The sequence below is a fragment of the Alternaria ventricosa genome (genome assembly GCF_023758065.1).
Source record: "Alternaria ventricosa strain BMP 2768 chromosome Unknown scaffold_8, whole genome shotgun sequence".
Taxonomy (NCBI): domain Eukaryota; kingdom Fungi; phylum Ascomycota; class Dothideomycetes; order Pleosporales; family Pleosporaceae; genus Alternaria; species Alternaria ventricosa.
The window spans coordinates 788434-803555 of record NW_026055688.1 but is presented as its reverse complement, the minus strand read 5'-3'; the positions used below and the strand labels follow the sequence as shown (position 1 = coordinate 803555).

At 53.0% G+C, this 15122-nt stretch overlaps 3 protein-coding genes across 3 annotated transcripts; 2 read left to right on the top strand and 1 right to left on the bottom strand.

Annotated features, from left to right (window-relative positions):
• Positions 1-464: 464 nt before the first annotated feature.
• Positions 465-1232, bottom strand: J4E93_005498 (uncharacterized protein; the record flags this gene model as incomplete). Its single annotated transcript, XM_049343418.1, has 1 exon — positions 465-1232. The coding sequence occupies one exon, from the start codon at positions 1230-1232 to the stop codon at positions 465-467; it is 768 nt and encodes a 255-aa protein (XP_049199511.1).
• Positions 1233-2750: 1518 nt separating this feature from the next.
• On the top strand, positions 2751-4694 carry J4E93_005497 (uncharacterized protein; the record flags this gene model as incomplete). The annotated part of the gene is made up of 6 exons (XM_049343417.1): positions 2751-2980; positions 3029-3217; positions 3277-3558; positions 3617-4307; positions 4367-4573; positions 4635-4694. 6 exons carry the CDS (start codon positions 2751-2753, stop codon positions 4692-4694), a joined length of 1659 nt encoding a protein of 552 aa, XP_049199510.1.
• An 8513-nt stretch (positions 4695-13207) lies between these two features.
• On the top strand, positions 13208-14577 carry J4E93_005496 (uncharacterized protein; the record flags this gene model as incomplete). The annotated part of the gene is made up of 2 exons (XM_049343416.1): positions 13208-13275; positions 13326-14577. 2 exons carry the CDS (start codon positions 13208-13210, stop codon positions 14575-14577), a joined length of 1320 nt encoding a protein of 439 aa, XP_049199509.1.
• Positions 14578-15122: the final 545 nt, after the last annotated feature.

Below are 15122 nucleotides of genomic sequence, written 5' to 3'. Positions count from 1 at the left end.
TGCATTGCTTGGTGGGTTTTGTTGAACACTGTGTCGAGGGATATGTTGACCATGTGTAGAACCTGTTGCGAAAGTCCCTTTCTTGGAATTTCGAGTACTACCAGAAGCAAGGGCTTGGTCCATTTTCCAACGATGCGAACATCCTGAAGCACCACGTTAGTAAGTCAGCGTCGTCGCATACATCTGGGGTTCTTATTTACCAGTCCTAGCACATTGTCTCGACATCTTGCGGCAACAACTCATGTGTACAGTTGACAATGGCGTTTTGGGTCAAGTGTGGTACCAGCCTCCGGACAAGCCATTGCAAGCCTTTGTCGACTTCAATACTGTCCATACGTGTCGGAACTTTGATGCGATCAGGAATTGGGCAGAGAAGCACCAGCTGCCGGCAGCGGAAGACACGCCGCCGGATTTCCTTCAATTGCCGGGAAAAGGTGATCGGATATATCATGATGTTCCGTAGACTACCAGAATGGTTCGGAATTATCGAGCGTCGCCCATTCATCTCCTCCATCACTCCAGTCTCTCCAAATATCTTTCTCTACGATATCCAGCTGGCCGTGTCGAAGCCTGGCAAAATCTACGTCGAAAGGATGCGGCTTGAATGTCACCCCTTGACTGCTCGCTCGGTTCATCAAATCGAGCTTGTACATGCGCACTATCCTCGCAGCAGCGCGAACAAATAGCTCTTTCTCCATATCCTTTTCCCATATATCTTCTGTGAGCATCATCACCATATGCGAGATCTTGGGGAACTCCCGAAGGACGTTGGATAGGCTACCGTCTCGGAATCCATTCAGAATTACTTTTGTGACAGCAACCTTTTGGAGCTGTTCGGGATTGCAGCCCGTCGCGCGCCTGAAGTGAGCCAGTAGTCCTACTTCGGGCGAGTCGTCATAATGCTTCACGCGCTTCCCCTCCAGCTGTATCATTAAGATGTCGGTATCGATACGGAAGTAGAATTCGCTCCCACCGGTACCTGGAATGTCCGACGGCAGCTCCACGATATGGTCCGCCTTAGTAGCTTGGTATCGAGCCTCTTCGCGCGACTCATGACATATGTTTACCACTGTCGGCGCAGGGCTAGGTGAGTACCGTGGGCAAAAGTGCGTTTCGTCATGACTTTCTGCGTGTGGCTTCGTTTCCAGCGCAACCAGGCGAGGCGGCTCGTTGTGGTATGCAAGCGACCAAATCTGCAGGCGGAGTTCCTTGGGCAGCATTGATATAGACATGGTCGTCGGGTAGGAAGGTGGGTTTGAGATAGGAGGAACGGACACGCTCGGACCTTCCCCATGCAGAGAGATCACGTGCGTCGCGATCCCAACGTTAGGTTGGCATTTCGCCATTACGAGTCGTACCCACTTAGCTCCACTTGGCACGGATGCCTAACTTTATACCGATAACTATCCCATGTTCGGCAACACATCACACATAACGCGTGGTCAGCTCCGATGCTCATACCTCCGAGTTCCAAAATTCTGTGTCTCGAAGCTTCTCTGGTTGACCCATTCCAAAGTCCAGATCATCCGCGGGGAGCCATGGATATTGCAATCAGATCGTCAATGGCATGCTTGTTGTTATTGACATCGGACTTTTCGCGGGAGTCGCGCAAAATGCCATCCATCGAGCCATCCAAATCATCGATTCGCATGGTGGTAAGCGTTGTAAGCCCAGGTGGCACAGCACGATAGCGAGTCATTGCCGAAGGCGAACAGCTCTTGCTGACATCGCATTAGTCCATTGAAAGCAAAGAGCTTCGTGGACAGCCTGGTGCGCAAGGTGTTCGAAGGTCGGTGAAGAATTCTTGGAGCTTGGAGCAACCCGCCAACCCTTATTGTTAAGATCGTGAGCACGGTGCGCGTGTTGTGACACCGCCGGAGCTGGTAAATTGATGAGGCTCTGGGTGGGTTCGATGCGGGTATCCCACCGGAGCCCCCTGGAGTCCCACTGGAGAAATCACGACGGCGTCGTCTTATGTGGACCTGTTGGACTCGCGACCCGCTATATGTGAAGTCACACTGACACCCGCGCGGATGCTTTGCCGGGCGAAGAGTCTAGTTTTGCTAGCATTGGCCTGATCGACGATGCTGAGACCGATCAACGGCTTGCCTCTCGAGCTCGGAAGAGGCTGAAAGATTTGAGGCTCCATGTGACGAGGCTGGGCGACTTTGCTGTCGTGTTGTTGGTCGTGGAGCTCTTCCCCTCCCCCGCTTTAAAGGCAAAACCACCCCTCTTCAGGCGTCATACCGCAGACACCGCATAGGAAAGGCACGCGCCCGGGTTCCGCTGCCGATTAAACACCGAAACCTTCGTTCTCCTACGATGCTCTCCTGGCGATTCTCTCTCTACCACCTCAATTTCAACTCATAAGCTTATACACCTAAGATTCGGTGTTCTTTGTCGCGAAACCTCCTTCGCACCGCACCTTCGGAACAACGTCATCGGCAATTGCGCTTTGCTGCGGCGCCGCACACCCACACGCAACCCGTCGCAATCCAGACATCCTTCAGCGCGGACACCGCAGAGAAGCGAATCGGTTTTTAGACCTGATTGGCTTGATTAGAAATTTTTCCGTACCTTCACAATACCCAGTGCCCTTCTTGGTGCCGAATTTTGGGAAGCAACACGTCGCGACCAACAACTGCAGCCGTCGCACCTATTCCACAGCCCCGACCGCGGACGGAAGACATCTTCCGTATAAGTACAACGGGTCGCATACACAGTTGAAACCATCTAGTGCAGCTTTCAGCATGTCGACAGAAGACATTTCCGCCCACAACACGGAGCCACAGCCAGTCCCCAAGGGAGAAGAAGCTGGAAACGAATCGCAGGCGCATCTAGATGAAGGAAGGTTGAGGCAGTTCTTCATTGGATCCATAGACCAAGGAACTACAAGTACCCGCTTCATCATCTTTGACGGTCTCGGTGAGCCCGTAGCTCAACATCAGATTGAGTTCACCCAAAAATATCCTCAGTCAGGGTCAGTACTGCGCATGCCTCGTGACTTTACATGGGTTAATTAGCGTAGATGGCACGAACATGACCCATGGGAGATAATCAACACCGTGGAGCAATGCATCGATAGGGCTACGAACATCTTTCTCGACAACGGACACGAAATCGAAGATATCAAGGCAGTCGGTATCACCAACCAGCGTGAAACAACAGTCGTCTGGGACACCAATAGTGGGCTGCCACTATGCAATGCGATCGCATGGTACGTACACAATATACCCCAAAGACGAGCACACGGCGACTGACTTCAGGCGATTCTAGGCCTGATACCAGAACCAAGGGATTGGTCCGTGAACTGAAAGATCGCAAAGGCGCCGACGAGCTACTCCAGATGTGTGGACTTCCCCTGTCGACCTACCCGTCATCGGTCAAGCTCCGGTGGCTGCTAGACCACAACGACGACGTTCGCAAAGCATACGACGAGAACCGACTATCTTTCGGTACTATCGACTCTTGGATATTATACAACCTGAATGGTGGAAAGGAGGCCGGAATCCACGTGACGGACACTACCAATGCATCTAGAACCATGTTCATGAATCTGTAGGTCATCCTTTGCATGCTTCTGCTTAAGCGAAAAAGCCCGCTCATGCAACCCCAGGCACACCGTTCAGTACGATGACAAGCTCTTGGATTTCTTCGGAATCGACAAAAACAAGGTTAGGTTGCCAAAGATCGTGCCGTCTTCTTCACCAGACGCTTTCGGATACCTGCGATCCGGTATACTGGAAGGTGTTCGCATCGCAGGGTGCTTAGGTGACCAATCGTCAGCGTTGGTCGGTCAGCAGGGGTTTACGCCCGGCTCTGCCAAGAACACGTACGGTACTGGTTGCTTCCTGCTGTACAACGTGGGCGAAAAGCCGGTCATCTCGTCGCACGGACTTCTGGCAACGGTCGCATACGACTTTGGCGGAAAGCGGAAACCCGTGTATGCGCTTGAGGGCAGTATCGCGGTCGCAGGCAGTGGTGTCAAGTTTCTCATGAACAACATGGGCTTCATCACGCACTCGCACAAGATCAGTGACTTGGCAGCGTCTGTGGAAGACAACGGTGGATGTGTTTTCGTGACAGCCTTCAGTGGTCTGTTCGCTCCTTACTGGATTGACGATGCTAAGGGCACTATATTCGGCATCACACAGTTCACCGAGCGGGGGCACATCGCTCGTGCGACTTTGGAGGCGACTTGCTTCCAGACCAGGGCCATTCTGGACGCCATGGAGCTTGACAGCGGCCACAAGCTCAACATGCTTGCAGTCGATGGCGGCATGAGTAACTCAAACCTTTGCATGCAGGTACGTGATCTTCCCTACATATGCCTGTATACGCGGCCTCCACTAACTGTTTTCGATAGACGCAAGCAAATATCATCGGCATTCCCGTCGACCGTCCCGCCATGCGCGAAACCACAGCCCTGGGCGCAGCCATCGCAGCTGGATTTGCGGTCGACGTATGGAAGGAGTTTGACGAACTGAAGGAGATTAACCAGAAAGATCGCATGGTCTTCAAGCCGAATGTCGACAAGGAGGTGGGCGAGAAGATGTTCAAGAAGTGGGGAAGGGTAAGCAGATTCCACGAACCAGAGCCAAGAGTGACAGTTGCTGACTTGAACTTCTTACTAGGCTGTCGAAATGTGCCGCGGATGGCTAGATGCCGGGGAGGCCAATGGAGAGTTCTCATGATCAACACGTGCAATGGAGCCTTAGATATCCACAACTGGTGTGATGCTTTTCTCTGCATCGTCGTACGGAGAGTAATGAACTATTTCTAACGAACACACCTGTGCTTACGCATCCCGGTGATATGTATACACTCGGGCCGCTGCGTCTTCCAGTGCCGTCCGCTATCCGCCCTTTACACAGGGTTTATGCCTTAGGTGGGCTGACGGTCTCCAATATATATAAGACTCAGTGCTATAGCCACACCACTGCTTTTGGCCTTACCGCCGGTTTGGCAACGCGGGGCAGTGTCGGATCCACATATAGTCTTTGCCCAGTCAGTTCACCGTTCTGATGGCATTGATGTTGATATCCATGTCTGATGTTCAGCCTGACTGTCCGTGGATCTTGCCAATGAACGACGGATGGCCTACCTGCCAGGTGGAAATTTCGAGGGGGATCCAATAAAGCATCGACAAGTTGTAATACACTGACAAAACCTATGGGTGTAAAAGGCGTCTTATACGACCTGGGTTCTGCTCCGGCTTCCGCGGGAGAGGCGCGTCGGGCTACGGGTCCCCCTATTAGTGGCGTCGATAGTCGCGCTGCAAAGGCCAACATACACTTGCCGAACAGTAAGGAATATAGAGCTGTGCCACATGCTCATGGTACGAGAAACATCCTATTGAGTCTCCACTTTCCGATAGAAATCGTATGACGCGTTTGTATGCAGTCATGGTCTTTCGTTACGAAGTTCGCTTCGTAGATGATTCGGCTCGTCATAAGCTCGCGTCTGAAGCGTCGAGCGAATGCGAATGGACGCACTTATCCGATCAGCAACGAATAGTGTTGAGGATAGGCAAGACATGCACTCCAGGGGTCGCGATCCTGGTACGTTCTGCACGCATTTCACCTTCCGTGGCCGTATGAGACGACGTCCTGCATTGGTCTTGCGCAGGCGAAGCGGCAAAATCCCAACTTTTCCACGAGTTCAACACCTCCCGTTCTCGGTAGCCGCATTCTTGGTAGCCCAGTTCTTGACCAAACGTACCCCAACCCAACAGGGTTGTAGTTGGCCGCCTTGTTCGAGCCGATGCGCATTGCCTTTACCTATGTCATGCAGCAGTCTGACCCGTTATCGCAAGAAAGCCGCTTAAAAATGCCCTTCTGTAAATGGATGTTACCAGGTTCCTGGTATACGTACATGTATATGCACACGTTGCTGAGGATCTCCGTGCGGATCGCAGTTGCTGCTCCTCTTCTACGCAGCTACGGCACAGCACTCGAAGCACGGTCCACCAATGCGAGAAGCCTGCGGTCCATAGTGAAGCCCCATAGCTGTGCCGTACAAAGGTGTGGACCGTGCCGCTGCCATATAGCAGGCTCAAATGTAGGGTAGCATGAGTAAACAGTTGTGAACTTGAGGCGGACGTCCGGACCCAATGGCGTCATGCGTGCGGGCGAAATCCAACCCGACAACAGCACTTGGTTCATCAAACGCTCATAACACCACATCACGCCCCAGAACTCAAACACAAACCCATTCCATCCTACCAGCAACGCATTTTGCGCGTTTATGCTCGCGATGTCAGAAAGTGAGGCCAGCGACCAGGGACCCGCCGACAGCCACCAACGGTGGGACATGTCGCGCAGCCGCGCTCACCGTACGCGGGACGGCATATGGTGATTGCGCAACACTCGACCTCCGGATGCTCTCGCGATATGGACTGGGGCCGGGGAAGCGGGAAAGTAAGCATAAAGGACACAAATCGGTGGAAACTCCGGTGCAGTACTGCCGAGAAAGGCACGCCCAGGATGAAACAGGCGCCACGATGCAGCGACCGCCTTAATCCAGCAGTGTGTAAACGTTACCAATAACTAATATTTGGTATATCGTCGACCTGTCTCGCGACCTGCAGGAAGGGTAACCCTGGCCTCCGAAGCTTAGTGTCTGCCACAGTCAAGGATTTTCCAACGGCTGCACCACCCCACGCGCCACCTTAACGTGGAACCGTAGTCGCAGATCAAACTTGATCTGTGCACGTCTGATAACTTTGAACTTAGTGCACACTAACGACGAGGCGGATTGGCGCACTTCTAAATCCTATGCCCCCTCAGCCACTCACGGGCTGCCATTGTCCGCCCGCTGGCTATTTTACCCTGAGAGCAAGACCGAGGATCTTGACGCGTGCAAGCATCTTGTTCAAATACGGCCAGCGGCCCTTGTAGTCCCTCTCGGCATCCGGGTTGGGCTGCCACTTACCTCCCCTCAAGGTTCATGGAAGCGAGAGGACTTCAAACATGAAGGTCCCCACCCACGTCTATGATGTGCAAAGGGCTCGACCACTCTCGGGCTCCCGGGTCCGTTGAACATTCACGGCCACTACCATGATGCATGTCAACTGACGAACCAGGTTCTATGGACATGGGCTAACTTTGCATAGCTCTCACGGGTACCTGATCGCACTGACGTCTGTCTGCTGCTCTGTCTGGCTTACTATAACATAACGGACCGTCGCGCTGCATGCTAATCCGGAGATTTCATCGAACGTACCAACAAAATCGCTTGCTTGCCATCCATTATTGCTTGTGCTACCCTTTTGGAGCTTTTACTCGTCAATCGCCTCTAACGCCTCGCGCCTCTCCTTTCCTACCATCATGTGCGACTATACGCAAGTTCAATACAAGTGCACTCACGTCCGCTACGTCGTCAAAGCCTGGTGTACCAAGTACCAACAAACGCATGTACGGTGTCCGGCCAACGTCACGGCAGTGTAGGTGTTCGTCCCAACTACCATATTCCTAAACTGACTGTCGGTCCAGAGAATACAGACTCAATGAGAACTGTGGTTCGTTGCCCCATCTCACGATATCCGTTACGAATACAACCCTAACACGACGCCAGGCGATTGCAGACGATGACACGAATCTGCCCCTCTCCATCTTTTCTTATCATCACGGTTGCAATATAGCACGGCGTACACGGCGAACACGGCGGAAAGCTGCACAATACCCCATTTTGAATGTTTTCCTACCTTGTTGGATAATCGAATGTATCATCACTGTCAATTTCAAAAGTCGTTTTTTCAGTACTCCGTCCAATACTGCTCCACCGACTATGGCACTTAACCGAAATTATAGTCATCCATGTCCAGCGTTGGTCACCAGCCACGATGGCGGAGCTGCATCCATCTGCCGACAACCTTTGACAAAAATACGATAGCCCAAGGCAACTCGACGTTTAAAAAAGGGTCCGGTTTCCAATCAAAGTTTATGTGATTTTGGCGGTACTGCGTTAGCCAAAGCAAATCGCAGGTGACACACAGGATCTTACCCGACGGCGACAACTCCGAAGCACGCAATCGGCCACCAAACCAGGCGCCAGTTACGTGGAACGTGAACAAAACACGGAACGCGCACCGGAGGAACATGCCTTCAATACAACATTCCGTCTGTTCCGACCTGCAAAACTATCCCCAAGCATAAGGTAAGCTGAGCGCGTCGGCTCAATGTCGGTCGCCTCTCTGCCTGTCTCAGTTTTGCAGCTTCAGAAACTCTCGAGCACCAACCCGGGCAGTGCCTGACTCCAAATTGCGTCGGGTTCGCTTTTCGCTGTCTCTCGCATTCATCACCAGTTAGACTGGAAAGATGTCGAGATATGGATCGGCCGAATACCCGCTTTTGGCTTTTTAATACAGGCTCCTCGCACCGTAGCGCCAGCTCGCTACCTGCAGCTACGCCAGACTTATGCAGGTTGCCAAATTGGTGTGGCTTACCACGTCGCTGGAGAGCGATAAAAGAGCTGGTAAGGCCAGTAAAATCCTTCTGCCCATTGTTCGGCCTGGCCAATCACGGAAATTGGTTCACCAGAGGCACGGTCGGGTCGTGCCTTCGCAACCGCATGTCAAAAAGTCTTGAACTACACGTCGCATCGCATAGTAACTTGACCTATGCACGAGTCGCTGCACCCATGTATAGCTCGAAGGATGTCGCCCTGATGTTGGTGACGTGGAGTCACGATCCTCCTTGACAGGCTGAGGCTTCGCTGGTATCAAGAGTTAGTCCTGCCCACTATTCATTCTTCCTCCACGAGAAGGTCAGTGTCATCAGTCAATACGTTGGGTACGGCCTTCGAGTCGAGCAATGCGGGCCAACCACGTTACTTGACAGCTCATCGCATCGGCGACTCCGTTGAGCCACCTGGGCAGCTTGGAACACGACGACTATCGCCATTGACGCCCGCATACAGTTACCCGGTTCGTATGTGTGGGGAGCTTATGGGAATGTGGGAATGGCCAGCAGGATGACGCCACCTCGGTTTCATCGACACTCAAGATGAGGTTCTGTTCTCCGCCTTGACGCGGTTTGCGAAGTCCAACTCAACTGCGGGGCCTTTGCAACCACTGCAAGACTGCCGAGAGGATTCAAAGACCTCGTCCAGAACCTAGCGCAGTGGGCCAGGAGAGAGCATTGCCTACGGTCCACTCTGGAAATCTTCTGGAAGGCGAATCATGATTGTCTTAAGGCTTCACGGGAGGATGATGATCTGCGCTACTGACTCATCGTCCAACCGAATGATGGGCCAGGAGCAGACATGACGGCGCAGCATGTTACTGTTGTTTTTGCAACAATTTCCCAAGCTCCACGGGATACGATGAAAAGCAATGCATGCACTACCACTTCGGTAGATACATACTGACGCAGTTGCGTCGAATTACTGAAAGACTGCACCCTGACCCGCGTGAAGCTGCATCGTGAACCCTCAAGAGGCACCGGCTTGACTCGCAACAAACGACAACTTCCCCACCACCCTGCCCGCGACAAACGACCTTGAAAACTCGTAACCTGGTAAAAGTGCCACACTAGGGGAGGCGTGGTAAGTCCGGGCATCGAAACCCTCATTCACTCCACTGCAATCCTCCTGGCGTCCTCATATCCAGCGGTTGCGGCTGCAATTCCCGTTCCAATCGCCCAACGGAACTTGAAACCAACAACTCAATGACAGGACTGGACGTCGCGACGAGGCAGCTGGTTGTTACTTCCGATCACGACATGGCAATCTCAGAAGCCAGTGATATGTCTCCATTGTACCAATATCCCAACATTACCTTTGCGCGGTTTGTCACGGACTATTTCGGTGATATAAGCATACCCTCCCGCCGCCCCGCGTTCAGCAGGAACCTAATTCTGAGTTGACATGGGGCCGGGGGCCGGCTGAGCTTGATTTGGGCACATCTAACGACGTTGGGACAGTGGCTAGCTGCTGGCGGACAATTACGCATCCGCCCATGGCAGCAATTGCGCGAAGGCATGTGGGTCCAGCCCGGGCACGGGATGTGACTCGTAGCGATTCGCGTGGATAAACGTCCGGCTTCCAGGTGAGTTGAAATTGGCGAAGAGACGAGTTGCGACTGGATATAACAGTCATATGCTAACGTTGATGCAGGGTGCCACCAATGCTTGGAGTGGTACGATTCCCGCATGCATGCGCGGTCATGTTATCTGCAGCCGTCGTACCCTCGTCACAGTACAGTGCGCACCTCAGTGGGCGCACGGTCGACGACCAGCATTGCATCGCCATCAACACTAGGAGTGTCGTCAACCCACGGTAGCACGTTGGTACATGCCACCTCCTGGTTGTGCTTACGACACACAAGCTAGTCTCCATAGGATCAGGAGCACACGGAGCGGATGAGATAATGTATTAGGTTCGTCGATCGCACCTGACTAAACGTCTTGGTTGGAAGCCCACCGCATTTCTCTACCGTCATATTCTTACACCTACCACGGCCTCTTTGTCCCTCGTCCTCTGCAGAAAGGGCCGGAGTAATCCTCCTAGCCAACGGCGGATCGGAGGGTGGCTAGTCCTGCATGCCGGCACTTGCTACCTGCACCGGTACTTCCGAACCAAAACTCGTATCGACCTTCTGCAACGCGTAATGGTCTGTGAATGTCACCACGAGCCTGACAGGTGACACACAGTCGAGGAGGATCATGTTTCACACCTGGTGCCTGAGCCCTGAGGATCCGCATTGGTGGCCTATCCGGCACGGCCCGGGCTGTCACCAGAAATCAATACCAGTGCGAGAGTCGCCAGGTTTTGCTTTTTCTCGCGTTGCATATACCTTGGGTTCAGCGGCCCGATCACTGTATTGTGTAAACATCCACCGCTCTTTGTCACCTCTTGGTCAGCACGAGCTGCATATCTCGGAGAGCTCGACAGAGTTGCAGCTCCGTCCCGGCGACTGGGATCCCATGTTTTGGCAAGAGCAGATTCCGCGGGTTGAAGCGGTGGGGGGACGCAGCACCGCATGTTTTACCGCCATCGCAAACCTTCTTCCAAGAGAACTCCTCAAACGGAACATACCGCAAACGTTTTGGAGTAGATAAACGGATAGCGTATACATCTTGCTCAGCCTCGGTCGGTCGGAGCGTTCACACCGAATAGCCAGCGCGGCCGTAACGGCGCGTGAGACTGTCCGCTACTAAGACAGCGGAGCCATCTCCGCCCCGCTACGGACACGGTACGGCACAAAGTCTGGCCTTTTTCACTAGCACGATCTGAGACGCAGCTAAAAGGCTACAGGTATGACGTGCATAACGACTGCAGAGCTAGTCGTGGATCGCCTTTCGGAGGTTTAGCATTGTTTCCACGCTCGTGGGCGCGCGCGGAGACAGCTCGCTATACAGAACAGACGCAAAGTATATTCGGGTCTAGATTTGGTCAAGATTGGCTCCTGTTCAGCAACACTTACATTGACCCCCAATCCGGCTCGTCGCTTCTGCTTCCACAATCTGATAACCGGCATAAACCGACGATATGCCTCTTTGGCGCGTCGAGACGGCGGGCCTTACTCGGCCATATACTTTCAACCTCCGCTTCACCATCCGGTTGGTAACGCACAATGTTCTGTATAACCTCGCAGTCCCTACCCCAATAGCTCGAACAAACGGGATCAGCATAGGCATGATTTGTCAATAACACTGATACGAGTTTTGGAACAGGTGATCACTAATCTCGTCAGCCCTGTTCTGGGGTTGGGCCGCTGCAAAGAAAGCAATGTATGAAGTTCATACCTGACCTGACGATGTCAACCGCGTGGTCTTACCGCAAACAGGCCCCACATCCCCTCCCTGTAGGTGTAGCAAGGACAGCCCGACTACGGACGAATCTCAAGCGTCGGTCGGACCCTCGGAAGCATATGTACGAAAGACTGTCGTGCTGTGAGGCGGCGGGTGATCACGTCTTTGCCGTATCTCGGCGTTTTCACCGATAGTCACTTCGCTCAGGACGCGAGCGGCGTTGATGGCGGTAAGGCTGACTTACAGACAGGGTTGGGTTCATGTGAACAATCACCTACAAGGTATTGCATATCCGCGACATTCCGCCAGGACCCTGCCACGCACTGCACCGCACCGCCAAGCCTACCGAGATGCCGTGCAAATATCCTTGACGAATATGTTGATCTGGGGCAGCAGGCATGGGGGTTACAAAGCTGACGACAGCAGTCTTGTCTACGTATGCATTCCTTACCCAGCACACGCACGCCGTCTTGGCTTCCTCAGACTCGTGTCTGGGGTCACATACACATGATCAGCGGACGGTTTTTCAGATATCCGAATAAGTGTATGACACAAACTGTCTGTCATACCTACGTATGCGCGTAAGTCCATGTCGTGGATCCCTTGGTTTACACATGGTACATCCTGGCATACTGGACTTTGCGCATCAACTGCGCTACCTAGGTTGCTACAAGGAGTGTGGTATCGTGACGAGGAACGAAAGCGAGATAATGCAATGTTGAACCCACATCAGCAATAGAGTTTGAAGAGTTTATCTCAAGTGCAAAAGTGTTGAGTTATTTCCGTCCGCTGTGTGGGACGGGTTCGTTTGGTTGTTTGATTGTCTCGTGACGAGGTCAATGTGGGGGATGGGGCGCCGTGTAAAGTCGTAAACTTTGTTTGCTCGAGAGCCACAGGCGGTGGCTCAAGTCAGGTTGATATGAACCGGTCGACTATTGAATTGCTACAACTTTGGAAGTGCATTTTTGAGGAGGCTAGAGGGGGGAAAGTCCTTTCCCGCAGAAAGATGCTGTTGTTACTCGGGTCTTCAAACTGCTTTAGTAGCATACTGGGTTTCAGTGGTGCAGTGAAGTTGGTATCCGCGTATGGAAAGCCAATTGAAGACTAACATATGCACCAGAGATGATCTCAGGATCCAGAGCACGATAGAAACAGTCCATGTTAGACTATCGACACAAGTGATCTCCATCTCGGTATTGCGCTTTCATCCTATGATACCCACGTTTCACTTCACATTTGCATTCTGTTCAAACTTGCAGTTGATACATGGCAGTCATATTTTCATGCTGAATAGTCGCAAAAAACTTTGTCTAGAGGCTCAAAACATGCATACGTGAATTGTCCAACCAAAAGTCGTGCTCAGAAGTGATGTAGGTCGTGATTGGTCAAAGCGCGCCTTCTGCCGTAGCGAATTCAGGAACAGGCATCGCTCATCCTCCATCACGTCAGCCAATATGTCGCGTCTCGAAGACATTCCCACACCCGACGATGGCTTTTATGTTCTCGTCACGGGCGCAAATAGGTTTGAAAATCCCCTATTTCTCTAGACAACGTTAATTGACCCGTGTATAGCGGCCTTGGGCTTGGTATCGGAACCCGCCTGATCGACGAATTCCTACAGACGCGCCCCCAGAACGAATCCCTCGTCCTCATCATCACGACACGCGACCAACGGAAAGGCGACGCGACAATTGAGAAGCTAGAACAGCATCTGCGCAAAGTCATTCGCAGCCATGAACAGAAGCTACCGGGCATTGCACAGGTGCTGCAGAATCGCGTATATTTCCGGCAGGAGCGACTGGACCTACTGAGTCTAGTCTCTGTACAGAAGCTGAGCAAGAAACTGCGGGAAACAACACCAAAGCTCGATGCAGTCATTTGCAACGCTGGTATAGGCGGGTGGACGGGTATTGACTGGCCGCGCGCCATTTGGTCGGTCTGCACAAAGTGGTTGCAGGCCACCACCTGGCCGACGTACAAGATCTCTGGTCGTGAATGGCTTGCAAAGGAACAAATACCTGCGGACAAGAAGACGGACAAGGAGCCTCCTTTAGGCGAGGTCTTCTGCGCCAATGTCTTTGGGCACTATCTGCTAGGACACTACCTCGCACCCTTACTGGCGAAACATCCCAGGAACGAGGGCACAAGGGGCAGGATGATTTGGGTCAGCAGCTTGGAGGCGTACGAGCACGTATTCGACACAGAAGACATACAAGGCATCACGTCGCACATGCCATACGAGGCTACGAAGAGGCTGACAGATGTCCTGGCCATCACCTCTAGATTACCTTCAACCACGGAGCCTGTCGACCAGTACCTCGAGCACGCCCAAGGCACGGAAAAGACCACGAAGCCACGGCTCTACGTTACACACCCAGGCATCTGCGCCACTTCGATTGTACCCCTTCCCCTCATACTCCAATGGGCCATGGTTGCGGCCTTCTACATAGCGCGCCTCCTCGGCAGCGATTGGCATACCATATCGGTCGACAAGGGCGCGACTGCTATGGTTTGGCTGGCGCTTGCAAGTCAAAGTACACTGGACAACATGGAGGCAAAGGAAGGCGTAGGAAAGTGGGGAAGCGCCGCGGATGTTTGGGGCCAGGAGCGTGTAGATCGCACTGAGGTGGCAGGATGGGGATGGGGAGGCAAGCTGGGAGAGTACAAGAGGAAGGGTCGGGATCCGTACGCCAAAGACCTGACCAAGGAGAGCCAAGAGCGCTTCACAGACACTGGCAGGAAGTGCTGGGAGGAGATGGAGAGGTTGCGCGTCGAGTGGGAGGACCGACTGCGACAGGCTGGCATGGCAGTGGAGATGGAATGATCACCGTCCCCCGCTCCCCACATGCAGGAGGCCACACACTATTTGTATATCTTTAATATTTCACGATAGACATAAACTTTCTCTCTTGAGCCCCACATGCAGAGCAGCGGGGCACAGGGTTCGGCCAAGCAATTAAGTCAGCAATTCACCGTCTACTTGCGACGTGACAAAACCACCAAGAAGGCAGCTAGCAAGCAAAAAATGCCGGAATGACAGTGTTGCTCCGACATTATGCCGGGCGATCGCTTGTCGGAGGGGAGCCCGAATGCTTGGGCAACATGAAGGTTGAGGCCTGAGCTTGACAGCTGAAGTATGCAGGTTGACGGCGACACAGCAGGGACAAGGCCGAGTCGGAAGAGATCTTGGATGGAGGACTGAAATCGTGGTAGACTACATCAACTCGGTCGCAGATCTGGGAGAAAAAGAAAACACAAGGCAAAAGCTAGGAGACAACGGAGACCTGGACATTGTCGTGTGCCTCATCACAAATCACCTCGGCGACGACCGACGAACGACAGGACTGACCTGCGTTGGAGGCAGCGCTA